Source organism: Herpailurus yagouaroundi, unplaced genomic scaffold, assembly GCF_014898765.1.
Source record: "Herpailurus yagouaroundi ecotype Mexico unplaced genomic scaffold, PumYag 160, whole genome shotgun sequence".
Lineage (NCBI taxonomy): Eukaryota > Metazoa > Chordata > Mammalia > Carnivora > Felidae > Herpailurus > Herpailurus yagouaroundi.
Genome location: NW_024412401.1, coordinates 26,787,551 through 26,800,794, shown reverse-complemented (window position 1 = coordinate 26,800,794; position 13,244 = coordinate 26,787,551). Strand labels below are relative to the sequence as shown.

Here is a 13,244-nt window from a genome sequence, read left to right as displayed (position 1 = left end):
GTGTTCACAAAACAAGATCCATGTGATCTCTGTTTCCTACATATTCCATGAAAACACCAAAGGCTGATGGGTGTGTACTTGTCTTAATGGCATGGTTTTAATTCTAAGAATAATTTTATTTAAATCAACTAGTCTGGACCTCAGTTCCTTTATATCACAGGGTTATTATGCAAATCACAGAAATAGTTGTAAAAACATTTTGTAAATTGTGAGCTTGATATAGATACTAGTTACTACTATTTTTATAACTGAGGGAAATAAATGTCCTCAGTATATTTTATTTTATTTTATTTTATTTTATTTTTAATGATTTATTTTTGAGAGAGACAGAGAGAGAGAGAGAGAGAGAGAGAGAGACAGAGCATGCACGCAAGTGGGGGAGGGGCAGGAGAGAGGGTTCAGAAGATCAGAAGTGGGCTCTGTGCTGTCAGCACAGAGCTCATCACGGGGCTCAAACTCACAAACCGTGAGATCAAGACCTGAGCCAAAGTTGGATGCTTAATTGACTGAGCCACCCAGGCTTGATTATAAAATTGGTTATAAAGTTATTTTTAAAACAGAGGAAAGAGACAAGGACCCTATAATGCTAACAACCTCAATCAAATATTCGACTCTTTGTGTTATTCATTCTCCGAATTAATAAAGTACCTTTTACAATATGATGAGCTGGTGGTTTTAAAAAGTACCTTATATTTGGCAGTATATCTACTCATCATGATGGATGAAGGTTAAGGATAATTACTTAATAAAGATGATGGGTAATCAACAGGAACCATTCCTCCTAAATATTTTTATAAATGAAAGAACAAACACATCTCTCCTTCCCCAAAGCATAAAATTACATTTCTTGATGACACAGTTTCATCTCAACTGGAGTGTCTTCTTTAGTCCTCCTTTCTGGGGACAGTTCCTCAGTGTTTTTCTCTCTCAAATGTCTGACTCCTGCTGGCCTTTCAATATCTGCCTCTCAGTTCCCCTAGGCAGTGTGGATCCAAATGCTGCTTGAGAGAGACAAAGATCCTAAAAGTTGGCCAGAGGCAGTGGAATTCTACAATAAAATGGAGAAGTTGCATGCAGGTAAATCTAGGAAGTATGCCCTAGATACAAACTAAATATGGAGAGGGAAGATTCTAGATTCCTAACCTACCAAAGAATCTAACAATGGGTATATTAAATTCTGAAGGGCTTCTAAATAGCAGATCCCGAGTTCTGCCCTTTCTGATAATGTTTGTGTTTCAAAAACAAAGCTGGTGCTTTGAATTCCCTCCATTCCCACCACTGACAAGCATCAAGTCCTGTTGATAACTGACAGATTACTGATCTGGTGCTGTTGCCCTCTGCTTGACGCATTTCCTAATCACTGTTATCACATTCTAATATAACCACTTAAATTGTTTCCAAAGCACCACTTTTTTAATCAAGGTATAACTGACATAGAACATTAATTTCTTTTCTTTTAATTTTGAGAAGGTTTTATTTATTTTTGAGAGAGAGAAGAGAGCGAGCAGGGGAGGGGCAGAGAGAGAGAGGGAGACAAAGAATCCGAAGCAGGCTCCAGGCTCTGAGCTGTCAGCACAGAGCCGGATGTGAGGCTCGAACTCGTGAAGCACAAGATCATAACCTAAGCTGAAGCTGGACGCTTAGCTGCCTGAGCCACCCAGGGTCCCCGAACATTAGTTTCAAGTGTGCAGTATAGTGATTCGATATTGCATATATTGCAAATTTTATTTTTCACATAGAAAGCTTTGAAACCACCCTTTATCGATTGTTGGAAGTCATTTCCAATATTCAGACAGTATTTTTGTATCTCACTGTGCCTAATTTTGTGATGTGTGTAGTATCTTCATAGCAAAAATATTCACGTAACATTTGAAGCAAAAGTCTGAAGTATACTTGTCTTCCTAAATCTTTAAAACTGAGGGTGGTCCTGCTTCCAGGGGTCATTTTGCAGTGTTCAGAGGCATTTTTGATTGACACTAGTGGGTCAGGGGTGCTACTGACATCTGGTGTATAGAGGCCAGGGATGCTACTGAACACCCTATGCAGAAAAGAATGATCTGGCTCAACAGCTCAATAGTGCTGAGGTTGAGAAATGGCTTTATAGCAGAGAGGTTCGCTGACATGCCATGAATGTGCACTGGCTCATCTGCAAAGTGTAAGAAAGTGGCTATCTACTTGCTCTTTTCATCAGAGTCCAGTCTTTAAACACTGGTGCTGGGAAGACCCTCAGGGAAGGATCACTAGAGTCTCATATGACTAACTAACTTTCCTCTTGATAATGAGAGTACCCGTCTGGAGTAGGAGTCTTGCTCTGGACTGTATGTAATGTGCTGGTTCACAGAGGATGGCACTCAAAGGAGAGCAGATTTGTTCCGTCCACTGAGCAAAGCAACCACAGGCAGCCTCATCACAACCTCTGGAGACCTGAACAGAGGTCTGGTTCTGCCTTTTAGGTCATTCAGAGCTCCCAGCCTCCGTATCCCTCTCCTCCCTGCATCTCTGCTCTCTAGAAGGAAACACCAAACAGGCCAGTCTTGAAGTCTGGTGGCTTGGCTGCTCACGGAGCCCAGAAACTGAGGTTCCATTTTTTTCCCCTAAAACCCATCCTGGCTTTCTCCTCCTGATCTATATCCTAGAGCTTCTACTCTGGTTTCTGATCTATATCCTAGAGCTTCAACTCTGGTTTATGTTGCTGAGCTCCAGAAATATCTCCATCTGCTTATAAGCCCATGCCCTGCCTTGCATTTGCCCTTTTCTCCAGCTTCTTGTCTCAGAACTAAAGTTGGGTGCCTGGGCACCCTAATTTTTTAGAAAAGAATGGAACTTCGGCTTCTTCAGTTGGCACATGGGGCTGGCCTAGTTCACGGGGCACCTTGGTCCCTGAGGCAGTCGCTATCCTGCTGTGAAGTCACTGCCAACTCTAGACAATTCTCTTTGTAGGACAGCCTTTAAAATCACATATCTGTCCCCACAAACTCCCTGTTTCCTTTTTCTACATTATTTTTCCCCATGGCACTTATCTCCTAATGAACAGTATAATTTACTTATTTATTTTGTTTAACGCTGAGTTTCCCCTACTGGAATATAAACTCAATGAGGGCAAATAAATCTCTATTTGGTTCACTAATATGTCCTCAACACCTTAATCAGTGCTTACCATATGGTAGATGCCAACAAATTATTTGTTGAAGGCTGAATGGATATGATCAGTCCTCCAGTTTATAATTTAATTATAAATACTGAAGGTACATAGAAATGGACTTACTGAATCCAATGACATCTCTTTTCAGATAAAGTACATTTAAATGACTTTCCAAATGGAGAAGGATTTTCTAGTTCTCAAAAAGGCTGACATTAAGCTTGTCTCAGGGTATCAATTCTTATGGCCATAAAACACTGTGACCTTTGAAACGGCATTTAAAATATTCATGCTCCATTTAGATCATAGTTAATTTATGGCAATTAATTAGTGTTACATGAATTAACTGTTTACCATGCTACTTTCTATTCTGCCCAGTGCTACCTCATCCACAGACCTGACCTAAATGGCATAAGACTTGCTTAGTATTTAATTAAATTTTTATTAGAAGTAATAATGGAGCAACTATAAGGATCCCAAATGGAAAGCCCATAATAAATAGCTTCTGGGTGACAGGCTATTTTAGTTGCTAATAGACAGTCTAATCTTGACATATTTAGATGAGTTTTTTTCCTTTAACCTCAAACAAATTAGTTATTCAAGAAGATAGTTAGTTTAGTTTTCCCTCCACATGGCAAACAACCCCAAAACCCTCACCAAATTCTAATGCTTTTTATTCATTACTTTCCAATATTAAATTAAAAAGTTACTGTTTAATAATTGATATTTACAAGAATACTTTTACTCAAGTGTATTTGTAAATGAAAAGGATATAACTAAACTTATCTTCATGAATTTTTGGGAAAATGTGACTTCCTTATGTTGTCTTTGCTCCTGAAAAAAGAACGCAGTGGTTTATCTCTTTCGAGAACTTAAATCTGGGTGGTGGTGTTGTAGAATTTAATGCAATACCAAAGAGATTGTAGAAGAAAAGGACTGGAGAGGAAAATGATGAGGCAAGGGAAAAGTCCAAGTACGTGTTACTACTTTAGGTACACCTGTTCTTATAAAATGCTGGTGAAATTTGTTAGTTCAGCCATCCTTCCTTTTCCACCCTTCCCACATCATGTAAACAAAACTTGAGAAATTAAACAACAATTTAGAAAGGGGTGGAACACTTATGAGGGCACATCCCTACATTCAGGAGGCTGGGAATCCTTCCTATAAAGATAACTTTGGGAAAACCAATTTACTGTTGGATCTGTGAATCAGAAGAATTCCATCTTCTCTGTGAAGGCCAACACACTTTGCATCTGTCTACTGGTGGGGATGGCTTCATTCGAAGGTTTTCCCTTTGACTTCACTATTCTTGCCATTTTCTTACTGAAAATTTAAATTTGGATCTGTGGGGTAGAGTGAGGGGATGCTGTGCAAGTCCACACCACCCAGACTAGGGGAGACTGAGAGCCAAGGTGCCACGCTCAGTTCTGCTTCCTGCACTGAGGACCACGTTAAAGGACATGGCCATCCTTCCGGATAGCCTCTATTTTGCCACTCCTTCTCCCTGTCCCTTAAAAAAATAATGTTTAGCTCTCTTTTCTGATTTTAAAATTATACATATTGATGATAAAAATTAAAAATTAGAGCATAGAAAGCAAAAGATAAAAATTATTCAACCATTCTTCTAACACTCAGAAGTGACAAAGGTAACTTTTAGTGTATTTCCCTTCAATCTTTTTTTCTCTGGGATACCCACACACAAATAAACACACACATACACACCTATGATACTGTATCCTTATTTTGAAATATAGATTCATAGTGTCTTGACTTTTTCACATAAAATTATATCGTGAATATTTCCCTTTTCATTAAAAATTCTTAAAAATAATATTTTCTGAGGTTGCAACTTATGGTGGGAGCATTATTTTGAAAAAATTGTATCTTGAGAGATTTCTAATTTAGGTTATAAAAAATAATTTTAGTCCATAAAAATTAATCTATAGCAGTGATCATTTCCATAGGATAAATTTTTGAAGTAGAATTTTGGGTTAAAAAGGACAGCTGTTTTTAAGATTATTGAAATATACCATCAAACTGCTATGCAGAAAGGGTATATCAGTTTAGTCTTGCCAAAAATGTATTTGAATTCCAACTTTTCCCTCACCTTTGACAGCATACAGCATGATTCTGCTTAAAAATATTTTGCTAATTCACTGGTCATTTTGCAATGAGAAGCTGATCGTATTTGTTGGGAAATACTATTTGTAATGGACTCTAGAATAATTACATAAACGGCAAGAGAAAGTCATGGGATTTCAACTTAATTAGAAGAGTTAGCTGAAACAGTTGGCATTTTCTGATCATTTTTGGTGGCTACTAGGTCCGAAAAACAGACTGTTAATCTCTTTACAATAACATTTCTAGTATATTTGATTACTGCCTTAGTTTACTTTGATTGTTTTCAAATGAAGCATCCCTATTTATTTTTTTTTTTCAACGTTTATTTATTTTTGGGACAGAGAGAGACAGAGCATGAACGGGGGAGGGGCAGAGAGAGAGGGAGACACAGAATCGGAAACAGGCTCCAGGCTCCGAGCCATCAGCCCAGAGCCTGACGCGGGGCTCGAACTCACGGACCGCGAGATCGTGACCTGGCTGAAGTCGGACGCTTAACCGACTGCGCCACCCAGGCGCCCCGAAGCATCCCTATTTAAAGGATTTTTAAGTAGTATGTTTTTTCCTCTTATAAAAAAACATTAATCCAGGTACTAAAAAAAAATGTTACTCTTCTTAAGATAAATAGCCTTTCCCTACACCTTCAACTCTCCTATATGAAGTTAGGACAGACTTCTCTCACCTTCTCTTAGAAACTGCCTAACTTATGTACTTTAATTTCCTGGGACTAAGCTGAAGAGTGGTAATAAAGTTAATTAAACAGCAGGTAAATGAATATTTAAGAACCAGCATTTATGGAAGCAATTTTAGGCAAGTCTGTGTCTTAACACAGGTAATCTTTGTTCTTTACTTATCCAAAAAAAAAAAAAATTAATGAAAACCTACTATGTGCCAGGCATTTTGCTGATATACTGTTGATAAAAAGTGAAAAGATACAGTTCCTGCTCTACGAAGGATCACAAGTTAGTAGGAGTAAAAGTCTTATATAATTACAGTGAAATTTTAAGTGCCTATAAAAGATGCAGGTGTAAGTCTCAGTGGGGGCTGGGGAGAGGAGGTAGAGAGCTGTCTGGGTTGGTAAACAGGTAACATGTAAGCTGCGTGTTGGAGAACGAGCAGGATTGTCAGCTGTAAGGGCGAGAGGATGGCAATAGGCAGGAGGAGCAGCACATGAACAGGAACCAGGGCAAAGCATCACACTGTTAAGCACGCTAGGGATTCTTTGAAAGAATTTAAGCAGGGAAATGACCTGGTCATACTTTTGCTCCGGAAACACGTGCAAAGTGGTCAGTGGATGTTATTTTTGCAGGGCTGGGGTACACAGAGCCACGTAGCAAGACAAGATGGAGGGAGACCACTTACAGGGCAAGAAATTTCAATGGCTTAAAGCTGTGGCTCCCAAACTTCAGAGTGCATCAGAATCACCTGGATGACCTATCATGAAACACAGATTATCAGGCTCCATCCCCAGACTTTCTGATTCCGTAGGTATGGAATGGAGCCTAAGAATGTACATTTCTAACAAGTTCTCCTTCGGTTTAATGTGACTTCTAGGTTTTTGATTTAAGCAACTGGGCAGATCCTGGTGCCATAAAACAAATGATGAAAAGAATGGAGCAGGTGCTTCCTTAGCCAGCAATCTCTCTTCTCTTTTGATGCTGTTCCTCTAATTCTCCGAGGTTTACATGCTACCTGCTGGCTGTCTCCCCACACAAGCATCCCTGTGAGAAGTATCTCTGTCAGCTTATGATAGACCCCAATGGACTAAAGTGTCACTGATTATGGAAATGGGAGTTTGATGTTCCTCTAGGGTGAGACATTTCTATTTAATTGTCCTCCTGAAACCACACCTCAGCTCGATGCACTGACTACAGTAGGGATTTCAAGTACCACCGCTGGCAATCGGCAGGGTTCGTTCCTGGATGGTGGGGGCCTTTTGGCATCCCTCCGTGAACAAAGTCTTGCCCTGACAATGCATACAGGCAGGTGTGTATAAATGACAGATATCAGTTACAATTTCTATTCTTTGGACTCTGCCCCAGCTGGGGTGGATCCCAAATAGGTATAAATTATCTTTGCCAAGGAAAAACAACAGTGACTTTTATAAAGATATCTCTGCTTAATTATAGTCTAATAACCTTCTGCTTTGAATAACTTGCTCTCATTATATGATCAGGCAGTGAACATGAAATCTTCTCCGAATCAAATTATGTAAATGTGTCTATATACATACACAGGCACTCTCATACTCCTTGGGAAAAGTTACTTCATCCCATTTTATATCAGATCTTCACTTGTACAATTAGGATTATCAATTACCTTATTGGGTGTTGGGTGGATTAAATGAAATGTTTGTAAAGCATCTACTCCACTCTACTGATAATAAATATTCTCTTTTCTCCTTTTGTTTTCTCCTCGATGATTTGTTACCTCGCCACTCTGGTGGGAAGTGACCGAACTCCGAACATCTTTGAAAGGCACCACTGTTTGGAATGAGTGAACTCATAGACAGAGATGACATTGTATTGATTAGGGGATTACCCAGTGAGCTGATTACAGACTGCCACAGGTCATTCTGCAAATACCATCAGCAGATGCTCAAGACTATTTTAATGTTAAGGGTTGCTTCTTTGAAATTAGATTTTCTTAGACTTCCCGCTGTACTACGTCCCTCATTTCTACTCTGATCATAGAAGTTACTGCATATTTGATTTTAATGTGGTCATTTGCCTATGACTTGAGGAAATTCAACCCTTTTTCCTACAGCGGGGAAAAAACAGGATTAAGGAAAACCAAGAGTTTGGAGCATGCCATATTCTGGACTTCACTTTCCCAGTTGTCAGTTCTGTAGGTTCTCACTAGTATCACAGCTTGTTTCAATACCGGCTATGATCACACTCGGGAGTTTTATCCTGGCTCCCATGAAGATCTAATCAGAGGTAGGAATATATATAGGTATATTTCTACCTATACCCATATATACACTCATCCCCAAATCTATAGTCATTATCCACACCACCTCAGACATTTTTATAAAAGTCCTAGAAGGACAGATATAGAACATGCCTTAATTATTTCTTATCATGAATGCTAATAAAACTATTTGTTTTCCAAACTTGGAAAGGCAGAATCAGATGGATTCTGCCTTCCAACCTTGTTTTCCAGAATCTGATGGATTAGATTGCCCATACTTCGTAGAGTTCCCCACATAACAAAATTATACTGGATGGGAAATTTTTGTCAGGAAATTTGATTATTTCTAAATTCATTTTATTGGTGTCCCCTGCTGGGCTCCCACAAGCTCCCCTGATTCAGTTAAAGGGTATATGACAATAGCTGGTGACTATGAAAATATATGTCCAGAGGGAATCTCAGATAAATATTGTGTAGGGGGAAAAAATCTAAGTTGAAATCATTTGTAAGACAATAAGTACTACTTCACTTTAAGGATGAAAAATTTGACATGGCACTACGATTAGGCTCGGTTTCTGTGCTTCCTGGAAAATCCCTAAAGAAACCGTTGCTTTTAAAAGTTGATGCTTTCATAGCTTAGTTTATTTTATCAAGTGTGTCCATCTGTGGTAAGGGTAGTAGGTTTTACCTGGGGGCGAGGGTTCAGTTCAGCATGCTTTTATACTCACCTATGAATCTTATGATCCTTCGGAGTAAGGGGTTCAGGTAACAGCATTCTCCGGTCAGGATTGTTTTCTCCTGGGCAATTAGAGACTCTCTGGTTGACTTTATGAAATACATGGATATCTCACCAATAAAAATCTGGAGAAAGAATGTTTAAGAAATGTCAAGTTGGAAAGCTGTCTGACAAAAGAGACCAGTTGCCTTAAAAAACAAAAACTTCTGAAGCTCCAAATGCTTTTAAAAGATGTCATGTTGCAGAGATGGAGAGTTAAATCATAATTTGTACTTAATTCTTCAAAAGAATTAGAGGTGGCAATAACTGATAATTTCAGCTAGGTTTCAGGCTATATTATTAAATTCTAAGGTCATAAAAACATAAATGGAAATAGTGAATTGCAGTGGGAACTATGATAAGGCTCACTCACACTGGGACTGAATTTTTTTCATGTTTATTTATTTATTTTGAGAGACAGAAAGAGAGACAGAGAGGAGGCAAGCATGAGTGGGGGAGGGGCAGAGGGTGAGGGAGAGAGAGAGAATCCCAGGCAGGATCCTCACTGTTATCTCTCAAACTACGAGGCCATGACCTGAGCTGAAATCAAGCGCCCGACGCTCAATCGACTGAACCACCCAGGTGTCCCTGGGATTGATTTTTTTAACTGAATGTGTGAGTTGCAATGATGAGAAATGACTGGGACAGCCCCATGTGCCTAACAAGGCATTATAAGCACACATAACAATAAATTATTACCTTGTTACATGGCAACACATTATTCACCTGATAAATCTTTACTTGAATATATTGGCTTAAGCTTTATTTCTCTTACTGGTTGACTGTCTCTTTATAACTGGTACCTTGGTACCTCTCTCTCGTTATCTTGAACTAATACATATATATTACTATATACATTATAATGTCTTTGTGTAGGCTGTAAACTCTCTGAGGACAGGGACCACAACCTATGTTTCTTGATTACTCTTGTAGTACTCAGCATAGTATATTCTTATTTAAAATAAGGAACTGATGGGGGAGGGTGGCTGGGTGTCTCAGTTGGTTAAGTGAGTCTTGATTTTGGCTCAGTTCATGATCTCATGGTTGTGAAATTGAGTTCCCCATCAGGCTCTGTGCTGAGTGTAGAGGCTGCTTGGGACTCTCTCTCTCCCTCGCCCTCTCCCCCTCCCCCACTCAGGCTTGCTCTCTCTCTGTCTCTCAAAAAAAAAAAAAAATAAGGAACTAGCATGAGGTAAGTGTTCACCAACTCTGCCACAAGTGAAGACTGAGAACCACCAACAAAGAATAAAAAGTTGCTAATTACCATCATCTATTGAAAACTATGGGTCAGGCACTTCATCATAGTATTTTTCATGCTTGTAAGATTCCTAGTATAAGTATTATTACCCTTGCTTTGCTAGGGAAGATAGAACATTCAGGACCTCCCATAGCATACAATTGGCATGTGGGGGCACTGGGATTGGTATCCAGGACAACTAAATTCTAAAGTCCACACTTTCCACCACATCACATGCCATTTTTATTTTCCTAATCCCAATTTCAACATTTTCCCAGAAGAATGTGATCCTATAGATGTTCTTCTTTGCTATGTACATGCTTATGGTGTTAGATAAACTTTATCAATACGTTAAGAATTCCCATTCCTTATATTCCTTCCATCATTATGGAATAGATGGATAAAGGTGGCAACATCATGAATGGCACAGGGTGTGGAAATGAAACTATAAAATTATAAAATTGGAACCATTTACAGATATTTTCCCTTTGATGATCTAGGACACCAAAGGTCTCAGTGCTTGGCCACACATAGTGTTGGAGGCAGCACTAGAATGTGGCCTTTACACATAATTCCATGCACAAGTGTTATCTTGATTGTACAAATGTAACACCTGAGGCACAGAGGGATTCAATAATTTGTCTAAGGTCAGAGCTAGTAAGTCACAAACCCTGGCTCTGAAGCCAAGAAGACCTGGCTCCATGGTCTTCATCTCAACTGCTTACACTTTTACTAAGTAGTGACTCAATAAAAATATTTGTTGCATCTGTGTTTAATATTGAGAACATAGAAAACAAAACAAGTTAAGCGTAATATGTTTTAAATACTGAAAAACTCAGATGCTATTAAAGTACAAGACAGAATGGTGTTGTGGAAATAGCACTAGAGGCAAGTCAGAAGGAGGTGGGAAGTTGGCAGGAGTAGACAGTATTTGGGGTCAGACAGGCACACAATGGCATGTATCACTTTGGCAGGTGGCGTCGAAGTATGGTTGTTCTGAGTTAAAAATATTTTGTGCCTAATGTCCCTTGGAATTAACAATGAGATGATGCTCTGTCATGTACAAATATCTGAATAGCTTTAAGAACTCAGCCCTCCTTCATTTCCAGTAAGACCTATCTCTGCTAAAATAAGGTGCCAAAGGGTTTTGTTTGTCCTTACTGTACGTGATGGAAGTGTATTGTTGGTTTTTTATCTTAGTGAACAGATGGGGATGGATTCATGCATGCTTGGATACATGAAACAGTATTTCCTTGAGGGAGTTTTCTCTGATTCCACAGACTAGCTCAGGCATTCTTGTTATACGTGAATTTCTTACCTTGGGTTTCTCTTTTCTATTTCTTATCAGAAATGGTTACATATTATTATTGTTGTTCTTTGTTATGGGATGTCCTGGTATTCTTGGTTACTATCCCCTCCCTACAGCATCCCCCGGCTTAGCCCAGTGTAAGGTATAGTTATTCAATGTTGAATGAAGCACACCAGATTAAGGAAGGTCTTTTGGAACACAGGTGTAATGAGGTAGACTATAAAGAACAAAAAATAATTTCTATTATTTATCCTTCTGGACCCAGTGAAAATGTCACTACCCTCCCCAAAGCCTTTACCAGATCCCCTCGGGAAAAGAGAGACCCTGTCTTGTCATTGCTCCCACAACATGTTATACAGATCTCTCTCTTGACATCTACCCACTTAACTGCAATTATTGTTTGTGTGTCCTACTTCATTTGACTACAATATTCTTATGGGAAGGACTTGTGCCATTCCTTGTATGGTGCTTAGAACAAGGTCTGGTAGGCTCAATTAATACTTGTTGAATAAACAAAAGATTGAATCTTTAGAGGACCTACTTCTAGGTAGAATCTGACCTTATAGACTCTGACCTCTGACCTTTATTTCTCTGAAGATGAACACTGCAGGGAATTGACAATATGGACCGGAAAACAGTACACAATTCTTGGTGTATTGCTTAAGAATAAATGAAAACTGTGGACCAAGTAATACAAAGTGAATTATCTCTTCTAAACTAAATTCATCATATCCTCATTTTGCATTCAACAGTTTTGGAGAGGGAGAACCCACTCTGCCAGGAATTGTTTTAGCACTGGAGGCATAGCCGTGAACAGATGTCGTGTGTGTGTGTGTGTGTGTGTGTGTGTGTGTGTGTGTGTGTGTGTAGGGAGGGCAAAAAAACTGAATAAATACATCATGTAATGTCATTAAATGACATATGATTACAAAGTAAATGAGGGAAATGGGATGGGGGTGATAAACACATAAGGACAAATATGAAAAGAAATAAGCATTGCTTGCCTTAACCATTTCAGAAGCCCAAAGCATTCTTACTCTACAGGAAAGAGATGTGCACATTCTAGAAATTTTCCATTTAGTGAGACTTTCCACTACTCACACAAGAGGGAAAAGGAGGCAAAAAATGTGTGTAAACATCTACACACAACCTATTCTTATTAAAAATACACACGTGCATACCCATATACCCACACAAAAATCTCAACAAAATCACTACAAGTCATGTCAGACCAAACAGAACTTGTCATGTAAAAGGGTATGGGGCCTAATCCACAAGTAAATCCTAAGACTCTCATGTCAAAGGTAGTAATTAGTACAAGGTTTGTTATTATTGGCTGGCAATATTCAAATTCCCGTTGAGGTATGAAGCATAAAAGAAAAAGAAGTCAGAGCAAGGATATCTACCAACTTATATACCCACTTCAGACAATGCTTGGAATATATTAAGTGATGATAAATATTCACATAAGGAAGAGAGGAAGAAAGGGAGGAAGGGGGTCATTTTATAACTGAAATAGGAAGATATTTCTGGTTGTCAGTAAAGACTGTGATGGACATAAAGGTTGCTGAAGAAACAATCCAGTTCTCAGACTCCACTGAGTGGGCTGAAGGAAGTGCATTTTTCTGCATTTTACTGACCACACACAGGGTGCTATTTGTCCATTTATTGGGTCCCATAATCTCATATAGGGCCTGATTATGCTTGAAGGGGGGGGGGGGAGAGAGAGAGAGAGAGAGAGAGAGAGAGAGAG

The 13,244-nt window shown here is 39.0% G+C and overlaps 1 protein-coding gene across 5 annotated transcripts in view; it reads right to left on the bottom strand.

The window, feature by feature from the left end:
- The window catches only part of PLPPR1 (phospholipid phosphatase related 1), a 326,239-nt gene that overhangs the window by 23,172 nt on the left and 289,823 nt on the right, over window positions 1–13,244 (bottom strand). For all 5 annotated transcript variants that reach the window (XM_040481836.1, XM_040481835.1, XM_040481834.1 and 2 more), the window contains one exon: window positions 8,899–9,031. In XM_040481836.1, the coding sequence (XP_040337770.1) occupies window positions 8,899–9,031 (133 nt within the window). The remainder of the gene's footprint in view (window positions 1–8,898; window positions 9,032–13,244) is intronic.